Source organism: Pyrus communis, chromosome 11 (genome assembly GCF_963583255.1).
Source record: "Pyrus communis chromosome 11, drPyrComm1.1, whole genome shotgun sequence".
Taxonomy (NCBI): Eukaryota; Viridiplantae; Streptophyta; class Magnoliopsida; order Rosales; family Rosaceae; genus Pyrus; species Pyrus communis.
Window position 1 is genome coordinate 22115749 of NC_084813.1, and position 16524 is coordinate 22132272.

Sequence of the window (16524 nt, forward strand, 5' to 3'; positions counted from 1 at the left end):
TTAATTTAATTACATCTCAAATAGCCAAATTTCTAACCTATATCAAGTTTGGTCACTGACCCATGTGTCAACCTAAACTCGTTCAAATTCACATAATGATATCCTTCATTGCAGCTTCATTTGGGGTTGTGTATCTGTTTATCTAATGATTAGCTATATAGAAGTTTATAACGATACTGTTTTAGACATATACACGAGATTGACCCAAAAGAAAAATTATTAATAGAGAATTCAGATTCATGTATTTTCTATTTATTGGAGTTTCACAAAATTTTAGAACCCATCGACATCCTTATTTTCATACTTTTCATCATTTTCTGCATTGCTTTGATAAGCTGTTGCCACACCAAGTAATGAAAAATGCCCAATGGCGCTTTTAATTTCAAATGAAATCCATGTGTGATGGTTTAGGTAAGTTAACACATTCTACTAGCTAGGGCAACACCCCAAATGGACTCTACTTGTTTTTCCACCGAACCATCCTTTAATTTCCACTTTATATACTAGGGTAGTGCTATTCACATACTCATTTTTATTTCTCAAACACTTCTCTCAAATTTTTACCGTCGGCAGATCGAATGAATTGAAGAAGACCAATGACAAAGAATTAACAAGAATGTGTGGAAGTTAAAAATGAGTGTTTGAATAACATTATCCTATATACCATCGCATGCCAAAAGGGAGTAAAAGCTGAGAAATTCTAGAGTAGGGAGACGAACCACGTGTCTCTTATTATGGTCCACTTACAAGAAAAAAAAAAAAAAAAAAAAAAAAACCCCTATATCCCCCTAATTTGTCAGGCCACTGTTTTCCAAAATTTGATCCCAGCTCTCTCTAATAGAAGCTTTGTCCGGGACAGAAGAACCTCTCGTGAAAGTGACCCTAAATGCAGTAGTAATACCTTCCTCGACAACACTACTTGCTAGTTGCTACCCCTCCGTCCACTATGGCTGGGTAGAAGACAAAAGGATGTGCAAGCCTAGCAAATCCACATGCAAAGCCACCATCTACAACCACTACAAAAAAAAAGTCATTTGCAAGGGTCAAATGTCGTTGGAAAATGCATTTTGCCGTTGTAAATATTTATTTACGACAGGAAAAAGCCCTCGCTGGGCGTCGCAAATTGATCCATTGGAAATACTTTTTTTTCGACCAACCGTCGAAAATGCTTCATTTATGACGCTTGTGGCTTGTCGTTACTAGTTATCTTGTCATTGGAATTGATTTTTCAAAATGACAAAATTATTTTATTTTCGACATGTCTATGTGGTCGCAAATACTTGTATGATCGTCGAATATACTTTCTAAACGACGACATCTGTTTTTTGCGATGATTTTCTTACAACCAAAACATTATGTCGAAAAATGATTTTCCAACAATAAAATGTTGTTTACAAGAGCGCACAATCGCCGCAATTACGATTACCGACAATTAAGAATTGTCGAAAATACACACAAAAACATATTTGTAAGGGTCAAGAGTCGTAGGAATTATACATTTCCGTTGATCCTACTTCGTCAGCAAAAATAAAAGGATACAAATACAATTTAAAAAAAAAGAATAATATTTTCAATGCCAATTTTTATTGAAAGAATTGTTTTATATTAATAATCATATATTCAACTACATATACAAAACAAAATCGATGTAAAAATTTTAAAAGTACTTGGTACAATCCTATGATGTCTTATAACGCTAGTTTTTTTTGTCCACTTTAAGCAACTGTCAATGAGTTCGAATGTAGTGCTACGAACATAGATCCACAATTATTATCTTTATTCTGCAAAAAAAAAAAAAAAAAAAAAAAAAAAAAAAAAAAAACTTATATCAAACACAATATAATTGTCAATTGGTAAGAAACCCAAACAATGAAAATCAGAAAATAAACATAAGATCTAATGAAGAGCCTTGCATAATTTTAGCTCAAGGTGTGAGCATAGCAACCACCAATCTATACCATAAATAATGCAGGTGAGTAGTTGAAGTGAACAATATTAAACACACAAAGACAGATAGCGTGATGCAGGGATAAGTGCAGGCATGCACCCACACACAAAGACGGACAGCATTAAGCACCAACAGAGTTACAGCTAGCTAATATCCGAACTATTCCAACAAATGCATAGGTGTTCACCTACACAGAGCGAACTTCAAAGGCAGGTTGATTAGCAGGGTCTTCTACAAATTGCAGCAATCTCTTATGTGTTAGAACATCTTCTGCCCTCTCCACGTTCACATCCAACGCGTAACTACATAGCAACAACAACAATTATACAAACATTAATAAACTGCTCCAATTTGGTATCTTTTTCTCCTACTATTACTATTTCCAGCAATACGAATTTGAAAACTGATAATTTTATAAATATGAAACAAGTAATCATCTGAATTGCGATAAAAGTTATCAAACATACAAATCGAAATTACTACAACATTGAAATTCTTACATGGGGAGTGGCATTTGAAATTCATACAACATTGAAATTCATAAACTTGATTAAACGTATCACGTTAGCATCACTTCATAACAAAATCTATTCCCTTTTTTTAACTAAAACAAGACTATTTCCATCCATCTCCATTACATCTCAGTAACTTGTTAATGAAGTATTTATACATTCAGAAGTATTTGTATATCCAATGCAATTAAGTAGGCTGACCAACAAATGATGGTGCAAAATCATTGCTGTGAATCAATTACCAATGTCATTTGGGCTGACATTGCTGATTATAATTAATCAACTAGAAATGGAAAACGCAGGATAAGTGCTCTATGTACGGAGTCTACATACACCAAATATAAACCCACATTGTTGTCTTCAGGACTTTCATTGTTAAATGAGCTAATTTCAGGGAGCTAAACACTTCTTCGCTTACCAATTTAGTCCTTCCTGTAATCAAATACAATGACTAGTGATAACATTTTCAAGAGGGTGAAACAGCAACCACTAACCTGATGGTCTCAAGAGGAGCAAGAACAGCTTTGGTCATTGCCCCTGCTAAAGCCACGCTTAGGAACTCTCTAACTTCCCTTGTCCTCGAGAAATCCTGAAGCACATCAAGGCACACTTTTTGTGATACCAACGGCAAAATAGTATGTTATTTTTCTTTAGGCCCCTAAAATAAAAATACCCACAGAAAAGAATGCACCCAAATAAAACAATACAAATTCTATTTAACAGCCAATCCCAAAAGTTCAAATTTTTTTTTTTCCAATATTCGAGCTTTTCAGAAATAGGTGTTTCTCATCTCGGAGACACAACAATTAAACATCATAAAAGGTAAATGGGCTAAATTCTTCATAAGGGTTCTGGTTTCTGAACAAAAACTATCCATATAGCTACATTTCCCTTGCTTTTATGCCATTTTCTCAGCAACCAAACAGACAAATAAGAATTAAAGCAAATCAATTTCCCCTTAAAGTAAAAAAAAAAAAAAAAAAAAAAAAAGAAGTTGGGGGGCTTACTCTGAGGGGTTGGGAGAGGTCAGGGAGCTGAAATCGGAGCTCGGATTTCGGGTGGGCAGCCTCCTTCTCGAGCTCAAGCTCTTTGGGAAGTATGGCCATACTGTACACAGCCCCAAAAACCCCACCACCACTGTACTTCTTCTCCATCAGAGACTGATTCAAATACCATGCTTTTCCTTATCAGTATCAATATAAATATATAAATATATTCAAACAAATGCAGATATCTGTTTTCACAGACCACACAAACACAGAGATCAACACAAAGATCATACTAGCCAAGCATTTTGTATACTATTTTCACAGATTCACAGCATGCAGAGATTCAGCAAACGCATGCATCAAAGTGAGTAACGAGAGACATGATTATACCTTTCTTTTTTAGATCCGCCGACCACGGGATTTCCGCTGCTCTCTGAGATGCTCAGTTCATCATTTTTCTCGGCCCTCATCTCTGATCGAAGTCCCTTGTGGGTGTCGCAGAACCGAGGATTTATGCACTGAGAGTCGAAAAGGTGGAACTGGGCTCGGGTTTGCAGAAGTGGAGGCGTGTGAAATTTTTTTGGATGAAGGCAGAAATAGAGAGAAATAGAGAGAAATGAGAGATGGTGCTGGTTTTGATGAATGTGGCCCTGAGATTTTGAGAACGGAATGAAGGATGGAGGCTAGGGTTTTGTTTCTGATGAGGAGATGCAGAGAAGCTGCGAGGGAGAAATGAGGAGGAGGAGAGAAAGCTAAACGGCGCTGAGCCCCGTCTTCGGAAATAGAGAGTTGAGTTTTTGGACGCCATGCCAAAATTTTGCCAGCCCTCCAAAATTTTAGTCTCCCGCCTCCTTCAATTTTTTTTTTTTTTTTAATTTATGTATGATTCTTTTTTTTTTTTTTTGTCAGAATGTATGATTCTATTTGAATTTATCGTTTTGACGGAATACGCATTTTACTAAACTAGTTTAACGATCCAACAGTTAAACTTTTTTGTATTTATTCCAAGATCACATATGTCAAAAATCACAAAAAAAAAAAAAAGAAGACAAATATTTAAAGATTAGGTAACGGTACAAAAAATTTCTACAAACATTTTTTTTAAATAAAAAATAATATCGTTCCATACCATTGATTTGAGGAAAAGAGCCAAAACCCTAAACATTATCAGAATTTAATATCTGCAATCTGGAAAATTAATTTGAATGATCCGACCGTCAAACTTGCTTTTATATACCTCGAGATCGCATACATAAAAAATCGTGAAAAAAAAATGACATTCAGATATTAGGAAATGGGATGAAACCTTTCAACGGTTATAAATGAAAACTCACAATTTATTATTTTAACTCCGATTTTGCTGATTTTTTACAACTACACTCCTCAACCCTATAAATGAATTCGACCTTCAATTTAAAATATTTGCACTAGTGGATACCACAAAATATTATATTCTACTTAATCGAAGTATAAAATAAACTCCAAGTGTTTGTTGAATCTATCATTTTGACGGATGAATACACATTCTACAAAACTAGTTTCAATGATCCAACTGTCAAACTTGTTTGTATATGCTCGAAGATCGCATACGTTAAAAATCGCAAAAAACAGACATTTAGATATCAAGCAAAAGGGACGAAACCTTTCAACGATTATAAACGAACTCACGATTTAACGGTTATTTTAACTCCAATTCTGTTATTTTTTACAACCACACTCCTCAACCCTATAAGAGTATGACAAACAAATTCGATCTTCAATTTAAAATATTTTCACTAGTGGATAGTACTATTTTAATGTTATGAGTTAACAAAGGCATGCAAATTATTTCTTTATTATAGAATACTATATTAAGTTATACACCTTTTTGCTCAACGGTTTTATTTTTAATTTTATGGTCTAATCTTCTCCATATGTATTCTAAGTTATATGATCTATTTATTGTAGAATTTAAATTAAGCATCAAACTTATTTCAAGAATATTCCAACGACACATGTGACCATTGGTAAATAATTGATTCCAACAAAACCATATGCCTTAAAAATTTATTCTGACAAAGAAAAAAATTTGTCGGAAAAAATATGATTACTTCCGACAACAACTAATCACCCTCGAAAATATAAAAGCATTACCGAGTGGACTTTTTTTCCCTCAAAAATATAAAAACATTACCGAGAGGACCTTTTTTTTCTTGAAAATACTAAATCAATTTCGCCAACATGAGTAAACCTTTGAAAATAACCATTCTATTTCCGATAAGAACTTTACTTGTTGTTAATACAATTGGCGCCAATTCTTCCCGCCAAACAAAAGTGCATTTCTGACGAAACTTGAGACTTTTCCCAAGGACATTATGTGCGTTGGTAATAAAAATTTGTTTCATGCCATGTTATCGACGACCCATATTTTATAGTCACAAAATGTGCTTTTTACAACAGTTTTTTGGGTCCCTCAGAAAATCTTCGTCGGTAATGACTACTTTTGTTGTAGTGAACTCACGGCTTTTGGAAAACCTAAGGGTTCATTAATTTTTCCTTTTCTAAGCAAATAGAAACGTTTGATCTTTTGCATGCTTCATATTTGTATGACAAATGCAGAATCTGTTTGTAACGGTCATAATGAATTAGGCTGACTCCCTTTTAAGAAGTACTTACCCAAAAGTATATGTTTTTTTAGGGCAAAAGATATCAAGAGAAAAACTTTTATATATACACGATTCGTCTAGGTTATGACATAATGGATGACAACGTTTACACTTGTAATGTTGTATATACTAACGTGTTATATAGAAATCAACATATATTATTTATAATACCATTTCATCATGTCACACGATGTTGCTTAATTGAAAAACAAAAGAGAAAAAAAAGAAGTGTAATCCACTTATAATAAACAGCTTACGCCAATACAGTTGTTTACTTTTCAATTTTCCAATCCTATGAGAGACATTATCTAGGTTGGGAAATGATTTTTATACCCTCATGTTTTTTTCCGTTATACATTCTTTTATTGGCTTTTAAATTGAATAATCAAAGAAAAATCAAGACAAAAATTATCCATTTTACAAACCAATCTTTATGACCCAATAGAAATATAACATTTGTCATCCCCCTACCCTTTTCCATCTTTGTAGCCAAACACAATCTCACCCTTAAAACTATTACCAAACTTAAATCTTCTTCTCCCCTTCGTCTTCCTTCCGCCCTAACAAATCAACGACGATACTCATAAAACTTTCCTTAACCTCCAATTATACTTGAGAAGAAAAAAAGAAAAAAAGAAAAAATTAAAGATAGTAGAATTTTCTTATATAATTTCATTAATTGCTTTTTTTTTCTCTTCTAAAATTTCATTGAGCCCGACTTGTAGATATTTTTTCACAAATGATAACTTGTTATACATATTATTTGAAAGTTTCAACTAATTAATTAAGGTACTTAAGTATAATAAATTCAAGTTCTTTAAGCATCCTGTAATTTTTCCTTTGCACAAAGTATCAGTGGAGCAGCTACCCCAGTGGGCCTTAGCTGCCTCTGTCCTTGACCGGCCTCATCAGTTCTGCCATTATCTGCCAGCTCCATATTCCAGGATTCACCAACCTCGCACCCGCGATGATCTTGACCTCAGTTGCAAAGCCGGCGTCGAGTCCTTGTTCACCACCGAGCGAGAAGCCCCAACTAGTCATCCTCACCGCTGCAGAAGTCGGTGGCATTCACTGCAGTGTGACGGTTGGAAGAGTGATTGTGGGTAGGATCGATCGAGAAAGCTTAGTTCAACTGAAACATTCGTGTTTTTTTTTTTTTTTTTTTCTGTCTGGAACCCCCCTTCTTGAATTTTATCAGTTTGGTTTACATCTGCCATGGGAAGAAGATTGTTATTGGTAGATCGGCCATGGGAAGAAAGGAATAAGAAAAGATGAGTGCTTGGTTAAGGTTGAAATATTTGAGGCTGTTTGGTTACTTATTTAAAGGGTGTGGGAGAGAATTTCAAATGACAGATGTTATATCTCTACACTATCACATAGCTTAGTGTATAAAATGAGTACTGTCCCATGTAATAAGTGAACAGATGTGTTCCATATTAAAAGTGAAAGAATAGTAGCACACTTATCATCTAATTATATCATCACATGTACCATCTTTTTAAGACCTACTCTATTTTTTAGAGTAAAACTTAAATTTAAGGTTCTAAATTCATCTGAACCTACTCCAACCCTTGGGGCAAATATGAGTTTTAACCTAAAACTCATTTTTGGGGCAAATTTAGGCCAGGATTCTCCTCGAGTTAGTTGGCTAACCTCTCATATATGTGTATTTTTTTTAGTTTTATATTTATAATTTCATTGAATCTAACGGCTAAGATCTATAAGATCAAATCCAATGGTAAAATAAATATATCTAGCAGTCGAAATTTAAATCCAACAGCCAAAGTAATAAAAAAAAAATCTTTTAGGTCTTTCGTATTTGTTCATAGTGTTCCACGAGTTTTATGGTGTCGGTTTAGTGATTTTTCAATATTTTGTCGGAATTTAAATATTTTAGGATAAAATTTCATAAATTAAATTAGGATATAGTCTATATAATTTTTTTTAAGTTACTTTAAGAAAAAAATTATTCTAAATTCATTCTTTAATAATCCCGTCCTAAAAATTTAACCCAGAAATGTTGGAGCAGAAAACTTGTTTCTGAGTTAAAACCTAAATTTTCTAGGTTAAAAATTTTAGGTTTTAATCCAAGGGTTGAAGATTGTCTAATAGAGGTAAGACCCACAAACGCATGTGGATATCATCTCTATTAGAGAGATGATACAAATAGTGGTATAACTAGATGGTAAAAATAACAATTTTGAAATGGAGTGCGCTATCCACACACCTCTTTTTACTTTTCTCACACCCGTTCTTAATTTTTGTCATTTGATCTTCTTTAATCATTAGATCCAACCGCTAAAAATTAAAAGAATATGTGAGAAGTAAAAAATGGTGCGTTGATAACACATCATCTTTGAAGGTGAAAAGATGTGCATGGAAATTATTATCTAGGCTAAGGTGTTGCCTAACCTAACCCTAGTTAATTAATTCAGTATGGTCTCTCTTTTCTGGAAATTTTAACGGGTCTAAAAGTTGGGTTGTTAAAATTTCCCATCAGTCTTTGGTTAGGTTATGGTGTTTCCACAGTAAATGGCACAAACATTTTGCGCTTCCCATGTCCAGTAGCACATCACCCTCAAACTCAGTAAATAATTTTGTCCACACCATTGTACGTTCAAGATTTTTCCCTGAGGATAACTATACTACCCACGAAAGACTTCACCGGAAAAAAACAAAAACGAGAGAAAAGAAAAAAAAACAGAGACAGCCAAAAACCCATCTTTCAGCTGTCTCCAACACAAACAATCCCCCACTCATTAGTGCTTTTGTGTCTATACCAGATGCTACCATCTATCACTGTAAAGTTCACTCCCCTTGATCTTCTTTTTTAGAACACAGATGGATCTGCAGTTGCACTGAGAGAGTGAGTCTGAAAAGCGGAAGTCATGAGAAGTTTAATGAGTATGAAGAAGCTCTCTTAATTTGACCTGTTTGAAATTAGGATAATTTCTTTCCGGTGTTCAAAAAGAAGACGAGGCTCTCTTAACAAAGGTATTATATTGTATAAGGACTGCCTGAGGAAAAAGATATCATGTTTTCATCTTCCAGTTGTAATAGCAATACTGTAAGTCCCCAACCTAACTTTCCCTTTTCTTCTACAAATTACCATCCTCATCCTCCTCCTCCTCCTCCTCCTCCTCCTTGTGTTAACCTAGTAACCTGCACTGGAGACATTTTGTTTCACCACATTCATGATTCCCTCTCTGGTCAATTTTCACACCAAAATATTTCTTTAATGGCACCCTCTGCTCATCAAACCCTAACCTATTTGGGAGTTTCATCAAACACTGTTCCTCCTAGTATAAATGCCCCCGTATCATCATCTTGTGGAGATCTTCATCATCATCAGTACAGTAACTATGATCTTCATTCCTCTAGGCAAGATGTAGTAGTAGCACCGGCGAAGAAAGACCAGCACAGCAAGATCTTCACCGCTCAGGGCTTGAGGGACCGGAGGGTAAGGCTGTCCATCGACGTTTCCCGTCAGTTCTTTGACCTCCAAGACCGGCTAGGGTTTGACACGGCAAGTAAAACCCTAGAGTGGCTACTAAACAAGTCCAGAAAGGCCATCAGGGATCTCAGAACACGGAAGAATAACTTGAGCTGCAGTTCTGAGCGGTCCAAGAGTTTGTCTTCCACTTCCGAGTGCAAGGACGTTGTTTCGGACATAAACGAGGTGGATAATCATGTAGTCAGCAAAGAAAAAGAGATGGTGATGATGAAGTTGAAAGAATCTGAATCTGCCGGGGCTTATGTTGCGAAGGAATCGCGGGCAAAGGCAAAAGCAAGGGCAAGGGAAAGGGCAAGAGCGAAAAAGGTGTGCATTACTAGTAGGAGGCCTCAGCAGATCTTGAACCAAATGAACTTATTCAATGAGCAGCTTAATGATCATGAAACAAACATCTCATCCTCATCGAAGGTTAATTTTGGAGATCATCATGTGAATCAAGAACTGGGATCCCTCTTGGATAATCAAGCCCATCATCATCATTGTCAGGAGGAGGATCAATCTGCTTTGATCAAAAGAAACAAAATGAAGTTATTTTCATCGGTAGTTTCAAATTATAATACTACCGATCAGAGTTCCAGCAACAGCTACCTCCAATTTACCAATTCATCTCAATATTGGGACATCAATGGCGCGTTCCCCATGCCCTAGCGTTAATTGTGCCACTGCCACCATAAATTTTAATTTCCACTGGTATGTATGTACACATGTATAGTACATAAAGGCATGCCCTTCTCTTTATTTGTTTAATTTTCAATTCCACATTTATTGATTAAGATGTCCATCTGCAGGAACTGAAATCTTGGGAGGGTTAATTGCGGAATTAACCGGCAAAGACATCTATTATCTTCCAATTTATTAACTTCGATCGAAGAAGTAAGCTATATTTTTGTTCATGTATTTCTTTGAATGCTCATTATATGTTCCACTGTTCTACAGCTCCCCAAGAGTTACAAAATATGATCCTATTGGAGATGGTTTTCCTTAGCAACACATAACCAGTACTTGATCAGAATTTTATATAGAGACCCCTACAAGTATGCATTTCTTTATGTTAAAACCACATCCCTTATGAAAACATCAAATGACATTGATGAGGTATTTGTTAGTTGTAATGCCTTTTTTTGTTTAATAGTTTAGCTTATGTTGTAAACATTTCTATTTGAATTTAATATAAGGTACCATTTAAGCAGGTATAAATATGCTATAATTAAACAATCAAAACACACCACATAGGTGTATATTCCTGCTCTAACAATTAGTATCTGATTTAACTTAGTGATATCATCAAAGAAAAGGATCAGTGCCAGAAGATAATTGGTGAACAGGGTTTATGCTTGCAGTAGTGAGACTATCCATGACAAATAGTTGTTCCTTGTTTGATAAAATTAATCACCTGATTGATAAGTTTAGGGAATACTGATCAACGTAAAAGACGTTGAGGATGCTAGAAAAGGATGTGAAATTTCTATTCCCCTTTGTTTCAACTTCTTAATGATTGGAAATGTTGCTTGTTTAATTTCTTGTTATGCTAAAGGCTCCTTGGAAATATTTAAGCGACTTTGTTAATATTACTGTTAAAAAAAATATAGCGATAGAAGGATTTAAGGTTGTTATACATACATATAATAGCAATCTCATAAAAGTAAGCTAGATCGCCATAGAAATAGTTAATGCTTGCTGCTAGGTTAGCTGTGCAGATTTGCATGCACTTTCTCGGCTAATATCAATATCTTGAATTTCACATGAATATAAGGCTTTCTTGTCGAACTGATATCGGATGTATTTGTATTCAACAGCTAACCAGATGAACTATTTATTGCATTAGATGTGTGATATATGAACATGTTTATGCTTTGATTAAGCAGTTTTTGGAAGAATAATCAAACAAATCTTAGTAAACAATATGATCAAGGATAATGTTGCACTCACCGAATTATGTTCATTACGAATGGTATGAAAAGATTTTATTTATTCAAGATATACTGATCGCATGTGTAGTAATAGTTCAAATTTTAGTAATGACCAAATTTGGCAAAAACGGTGGCTCTGGCAATAGTTTTCTATTTCTTTGGCTGGAAAATCTTTGATGTTGTAATAGTTCAAACACACAATTTTTATTTAGGGCACGTTTAGAAGTGTTTTTTAAATGATTGAAAACAGTTTAGGGAAAATATTTTGGATTTCAAAAGTATTTAAAGTGCTTCTTGGAATAAGCACATAACTGGTGCTTCTTCCATAACTGGTGCTTTTTTAGGATTCATATGAGTTTTTACTAAGGATTGGTTCTAAAAATATTTTCACCAAAAACATTTTCGGTCAGTTTAAAATAACGAGCTTTTATAACCTATAGCTTTACTTGTAGCGATTATGTACCCCTATACACAAGGTAACCCCTAATTTTTTTCACTTCTTTAGTTTGCACATAAAAAAAAAAAAAAAAAAATTATAGCGACTTAAATTTAAATCGATCCTTTGTGGAGAAATTAGATATTGTTCTTCATAATAATGCATTTATTTTGAAGATTGACAATGTTTCTGGTTTTCTCTTCCTGAAGCTGGTTATCTTATCTATATTTTCATTTGTGAAATGCATCAAAATACACATATTAGTACAATATTTGTGTTTTCAAGTTATAATGTAAATATAATATTTCAATGGGTCAAATTCAATAAATTCATGGCCCTCTATTTAATCGCTCCGTAAGAAAATTGCTAAAGCTGTAATTATGTGTTTCTCTGTCGAAATTGTAGCAATGATCCCTCAATTTAACTCAATTGAAGCAATAGTTTCTCAACTAAAAATTTATAACCAATGTTCCCTTAACTTCTCAAAAGGTGCCGCTATGATCCTTTTCGTCAACTCCGTCCAAACGAGTCGTGTTGGAAGAATCATTGCTATAATTGGGTTAAAATTAAGGGACCATTACTCCAATTGGGTTAAAGTTGATGGACCATTGCTACAATTGGGTTAAAGTTAAGGGACCATTAATTCTACAATTTTTTCATTTAGTTTTCAATATTTTCCCTTTAATTTTGACCATGTGACTCATTTTGACGAAAGTTTTAACAGAGTTAACGAAAATGACCATATAACTACACGTCTTGATGTGTTAAGGAACCAATGGTCATAGATTTTTAGTTAAAGTACCATTACTCCAATTAAATTAAAAATGAAGGACCATTGCTATAATTCCCTTCTTTCTCACACACATACACAAGGACATGCATACATGTTGATATATACACTAGCAATATCACATGCAGTAAGAGATTTTCCAAGATATTTTGAATTTTGATCTGTATCTTGATATGGGAACACAACCTAATCTTAGCACGTACTAGCTTAGCTAGAAGTTATATTCCTAGAGAAACTGAAAACAAGTGTAGACAGAGGATCATGAAATTCGTTTAAGCGTGCATGTATCTATCTTCCCATTAACCCTACCTTCCCCCGGCCCTCCTCCCCTTTCTCAAGCTAGCCCTAGATATTTAGGAAGTATGTCATCTCATTATTCATTTTCAATCTAACTGTCTACAGTGAGTCACTAGATAGCACTTCTAAGAAGTAAAGAGTAGTTGTCACAAATTTTACAGTTTAGTGGTCTTTTGGTTCACTAGCGAATGAAAAGTTTCATGTTCGACACATAAATGACTAATTCAAAATCTAATTATTGTTAACTCATTGTATGACTTCAGCCAAATCTCCACTCTTAATATCTTTGTTTAAAAGAAAAAGAAAAGATATTATTCATTTTGGAAAATATTATGGAGGCTGTTGCAATCATATTTAGAATAGGAATGTAATTGTGTAAATCCTAGGGAATCTGGGAATGTATCTTATATTCCTATTAGGAGTAGATTACCTATTCAATGTTGTAATCCTAAAGGGAAAGGTTTTTACTTATCCTACTACTATAAATGAAGGCACAATGGGGTGAATCAAACACACCTCACAATTAAATCAATCTCTCTTCTCTCTCAATATTGTCGAACCCCCTCTCTTTCTAAACCCTAGATCATTCAATCAAATAGGCCTTCAACATGTTATCAGCACGCTTTTGCCAGAAGCTGAGAAATTGACTCATCGTAGGAGGAGGCTATCATCCACCACATTCAAAGGCTTATTCGTTTTTTGCTAATCAGATACGCTTAAAATAAAGGAAGATATTTGAAACATCCACGAAGCATGAAAACATTCCCCATGATGCATAAACCCTTCTATGTTTATATTTTTCCTTTCGATACACACACACACACACACACACACATATATATATATATTGTATATGTTCATATATTTGTCAATATATATATATATATTTGTTTCATGCATCGTACAATTCAATTGTTATGTAGAATTTATGAGTCAAAATATATAAAATAAATTAGAAGCATATTTAGGTTTTCCTAAACCCTAAGGGATTTTGAAAACTATATGGGAATGGGATATGGTGCGGCATACCATCGCACCATCACTATGGACACAGCACCAAGCCACGACCTGGATTTCAATTCGGCAGGGCTTGAAGCCCCACGCCCAAAACGCTACCATCATAGATTGGCTGGGTCTACTCCTGTAAGCCGTAACCTTTATGGTTGCTGGGCTTATTGCCTGCCCCAGCCTGCATCCAATCCAGCCCAGTTAGCTGGGATTTTCCTACGGCACGTGTCCCATGCAGCCAGCCCTCGCGGTTGGGCTTCCCGCGCTAAACCCGCAAGCTTTTGAGCTTGCTCCCTTGCCCTCTCCCTTGGTCCAACTTCGAAACCTAGTTGCGGCTGAGGTTTCCCTTCCTCACCCGTGGCCTATAGCCATCACTCGAGGTCTTTTGGGCCTTACCCTATGCTTAAGGCACCCAAACCCGTGCCATATTACCCACGACACTAAGCCCAAATTATTTTGGGGCTATATTTTTCGACCAATAATATTATTTTAATATTATTTTGCTTCTTCAATTGACCCCATACGGCCCGATTTATTGAATTAATTAAAAGTGACATGCAGTCCATTAATCTGATAATGAATCCAAAATTATTGACCTGAAGATCACTTTTGGACATTAACAATTCAATAATTTATTTTTATACTTTGAACCGTCACATACTTTCGTAGTAATGAAGCTCTCACACTTGAGTTTCCAAATAACCTCAAATCCACTATATCCAAATTAGTATATTACATTCTGTGTTTCTTACAGGAACCTCTCATTATGAACAAATTGTTCATAAAAATTAAATTGAACCTGTAGTTTCGAGTTTAGTGCATTTGAAACTTGAAGTTTTCATTCAAAACGTACCACAAGAAACCCGTAGTTTTCATGCATAAATTAAACCACTACATGTCTATAGAACATGTATGTTCTACCATATATGTCTATGGCTTACCATATGACTAATCACGTTTTCTCCCTCCGTTTTAGGGACATGTCGAACTTGAACAAGCTCGATTTCTCCGCTCTAGAAGTCTCTGGAAGAAACTATCCGAAGTGGGTACAAGACATGAAGCTCCATTTAACTGTAAGGGGCATTTGAGTCACCATCGAGGTACTTATCACCGACAAACCTGTTGACGAAGCTTAGAAGGCTACTGTAATGATCTTCATTCGAAGACACATCTATGATACACTGCAGACTGAGTATCCCGCTAAGGAGGACCTACACACCCTCTGGCTTACTCTAGTCGATCGTTTCGATCACCAGAAAGACATATTTTTGCCTGAAGCAAGACACGACTGGCAGCATCTTCGTTTCCAAGACTTTAAGTCCGTGAATGAATACAACTTTAAAGTTTGTAGAATCCGTTCTTTGTTGAAATTCTGCAAAGTGAAACTAACCGAATCAGATCTCTTGGAGAAGACTTATTCGACCTTCTATGCCACCAATATTGTCCTATAGCAACAATATAGAGCACATAAATTCACCAAGTTTTCAGATTTGATCTCTGTTTTACTTCTTACTGAAAAGCAAAACCAGTTTCTGATGAAGAATCATTAAGCTCGACCCACTGGCTCAAACGTAGCGCCTGAAGCGCATGCGACCTATTCTAGCAGCTATAAATGACGAAAGAACCATCGTGGTGGTGGCAATGGGCGGCAAGCCCAACCACGGGCCCAAGGTCAACAGAATGCTGCACCTAAGGGAAAAATTATGACCCAGCAGCGTCTACCACTCGCCCCTAAGGTCCCAAACTTCAAGAACAAGGGTAAAGGTCCCGTTCAGGCTGCTTCTCCTGAATTGGACATGTGTTATCGCTGTGGATCAAGGGATCATTGGTCACGCGTATGCCGAGCTTCCTCTGAGGCTATTGCCAAGTATCATTCCTGTCGTGAGTCTAACTTTGCACATGTGGATCATTCGGAAGATGCAACTACATCAATGGAGATATCGGATTTTTAGGAGGCGTCAACACTTGTGGATGAATAAATTAGACATGTTTTTTTTAGGGTGTTTACCCCTATGGCTGGCCCTACCCCCCCCCCCCCCCCTTTTTTTATTTTGCTAGGTTTATGGTTTAATTTTGAACAATTTTTCTATGTATTTGGAATAATTTGTTTGGTTTTGGTTTGTTTTGAATTATGGATTTTTATTTGAATGGATATTATTTTCTTGAATTGCTTAATTAAATGAATGGACTTATATCCATGCATGTGACCAATTCAATCAATTTATTTCTAGGTATGTCTAGTGGGGAAGTTAGTTGTCTGGCAGATAGTGCAACCACACACACCATCTTGCGTGAACGACACTATTTTACTAACTTAATACCCAAGAAAGCTCCGTTGACAACTCTCTCAGGCTTATCCAACCTGATTGAAGGATACGGAAAGACACGTATCATGTTGTCTAATGGTACAATCTTGACCATTAAGGAGGCACTCTATTCTCCACGTTTCGGAAGAACGTTGCTGAGTTTTAGAGA

At 35.5% G+C, this 16524-nt stretch overlaps 2 protein-coding genes across 2 annotated transcripts; one reads left to right on the forward strand and one right to left on the reverse strand.

Annotated features, from left to right (window-relative positions):
- Positions 1–1952: 1952 nt before the first annotated feature.
- Positions 1953–3599, reverse strand: LOC137749502 (probable mitochondrial adenine nucleotide transporter BTL1). The gene is made up of 3 exons (XM_068489600.1): positions 3468–3599; positions 2955–3049; positions 1953–2250 (listed from the first exon to the last, which is right to left on the reverse strand). The coding sequence occupies exons 1-3, from the start codon at positions 3564–3566 to the stop codon at positions 2136–2138; spliced, it is 309 nt and encodes a 102-aa protein (XP_068345701.1). The 5' UTR covers positions 3567–3599; the 3' UTR covers positions 1953–2135.
- A 5457-nt stretch (positions 3600–9056) lies between these two features.
- Positions 9057–10679, forward strand: LOC137749307 (transcription factor CYCLOIDEA-like). The gene is made up of 2 exons (XM_068489403.1): positions 9057–10298; positions 10397–10679. Exon 1 carries the CDS (start codon positions 9129–9131, stop codon positions 10254–10256), a length of 1128 nt encoding a protein of 375 aa, XP_068345504.1. The 5' UTR covers positions 9057–9128; the 3' UTR covers positions 10257–10298; positions 10397–10679.
- The last annotated feature ends 5845 nt before the right edge of the window (positions 10680–16524 follow it).